We start from the raw sequence: 2,025 nt of genomic DNA, 5'->3' as shown, positions 1-2,025 counted from the left end.
CTCTCAGACAGACAGACATAGCCACAGACACACCCATAACATCTTTCAGTGACATCTTCCAACCCAGAGACGTTATTGGGTAACTGAAATCTGACTTGCAAGCAAAAATTTCCACAGATGTCAAGGACAGAATGTTGTATAAGATGACTTTATTTCACAGGGCAAAGGGTTAAATGCCACCCAACTATATGCTGTCTGAAGCTTTAGAAACTGCAGTAGACGAACCCTCTCCAGGGACAGTTCTAGCCACAAGAGTGGTCGCTGTAGAACTGCCGTTGCTTCTCAAAGAGCAGGGTGACCATACAGCTTACAAGAGCAATGGCTTCATGAAGAAACAACCATGCTTATAGCTTTTGCTCCCGATTGCTGCAAGATACGAACTTTATAAGATGAACACCTTTTTAAAAGCTGACAGAAGAGAACATAGTATATGCAGTTGTCCATGCCCCTAGGCTGCATCCCTGCCCGGTCAGGTGGTGACTCTGCACCATTGACTGGGTGAACAAAAGCTTGAGGAGCAGAGGGAAGCTCCATGCATCTGGCTGCCTCTCCCTGCAGCTGCTTCACCCAGGAGCCTAACCAGGTAGGGATACAGGGGTCCTCCTCACATCTCAGAGAGCTTGATATCGTAGGTGACCATGTTGAAGTTGTCCCACGCAAAGAGCTTCCTCTCCAGGGGGTTGTAGTCAATCATGCTGCTGTACTTGTAGCGATTCTGGAACGGAATGCTCAGGGCCTTGCTGACTCCGGTACCAGTGTCGTAGGCAAAGTTGACAGTTGCCTGGGCTGAAGAGTAGCTGCTGACTGTGTACAAGGTGCCACAAATGACAAAGGCGTTGGCCACGGACTGCTTACGGATGTTGGTCTCCCAGGTACGCTCAAGTTCCAGATTCTCTGGGTTCAATCTGGAGAGGACAATGGCACCTTTGGCTTCCTCTGTGCTGTAGATGACCCAGAGACCGTTTTCATCCACAGCTAAGTCAATGTCTGTGTAGCCTCCCCAAGCATACGGGAACTGTCCGTGGTAGCCTGCTCCAGGAATTTCCTTCTCAGCCTTCAGCAGCTCGGTGTTCAGCTCGTACCTAAACACAGTTCTGGACTCAGCTCCCTGGAAATAGAGGCTCCCGGAATACACCACAGCACCCGTGCTTTCCAGCGCCTGGGGGAGCACGTAAACCTTTGAAGGGTAGCCCTGCTCGAACTGGCTTATCAGACTGTACTCAAACACCTGGCGGATGCCTGTGCCAACTGTGTCAATCCTCCATGTGGTCTCCTGGGTGTATGGGTGGGCGGGCTTGGGGTCTCTCATCCACACTCCGTACTTGCCAGTGATTGTCTCGGCAGTCCTCAGAGTGACTGGTTCTCCTACCCAGATTAGCTCTCCACATCCTGATGAATTAAAAAAAAAAATAAAAAGATGCCATGTTCTAGTATCTGTAAGTCTTCCAAACACAGATAGCAGGATTGTGGGAGCAGAGCAGAGAGGGTGGGGACAGAATGGATTGACATCTGAGCCCTGCCACCCTGTGAGGTGCTTAGCTCTATAAGCCCTGCCGTTCTCATTTGTTTTTGTTTTTGTTTTATTTTATGTACACTGGTGCTTTGCCTGAATGAATCTGTGTGAGGGTCTCAGATCCCCTGGAACTGGAGTTACAGACAGTTGTGAGCTGCCATTCAGATGCTGAGAATTGAACCTGGGTCCTCTGAAAGAGCTGCCAGTTTTCTTAACCACTGAGCTATCTCTCCAGCCCTTGGCTTTCTCATTTACAAAGGGCGTTTAAAGTTCTCAGTAATGAGGTTGTTGTCAATGTAGATGTGATTAAACATGCCCAAGTGCTTGGACTAGAGAAATACACAGCAAATCCCATGTGATGAGTCTGTGAGATGAATCTTGCACTGAGTGAGGCAGAAGGCTATACTGGGCTCTTATTGTGTTTGCGATTCAGTGAGGCAGAAGGCTGTACTGGGCTCTGACTGTGTTTGCGATTCAGTGAGGCAAAAGGCTGTACTGGGCTCTGACTGTGT

The 2,025-nt window shown here is 49.0% G+C and overlaps 1 protein-coding gene across 1 annotated transcript in view; it reads right to left on the bottom strand.

The window, feature by feature from the left end:
* Positions 1 to 604: 604 nt before the first annotated feature.
* Myoc (myocilin) overlaps positions 605 to 2,025 on the bottom strand; it is a 13,124-nt gene continuing 11,703 nt past the window's right edge. The window contains exon 3 of the mRNA XM_005363969.2: positions 605 to 1,389. Within this exon, the coding sequence (XP_005364026.1) occupies positions 605 to 1,389 (785 nt within the window). The remainder of the gene's footprint in view (positions 1,390 to 2,025) is intronic.

The sequence above is a fragment of the Microtus ochrogaster genome (assembly GCF_000317375.1).
Source record: "Microtus ochrogaster isolate Prairie Vole_2 chromosome 6 unlocalized genomic scaffold, MicOch1.0 chr6_random_2, whole genome shotgun sequence".
NCBI classification, from domain to species: domain Eukaryota; kingdom Metazoa; phylum Chordata; class Mammalia; order Rodentia; family Cricetidae; genus Microtus; species Microtus ochrogaster.
The sequence above is the reverse complement of the archived record's forward strand: the minus strand, read 5'-3'. Positions and strand labels throughout refer to the sequence as shown.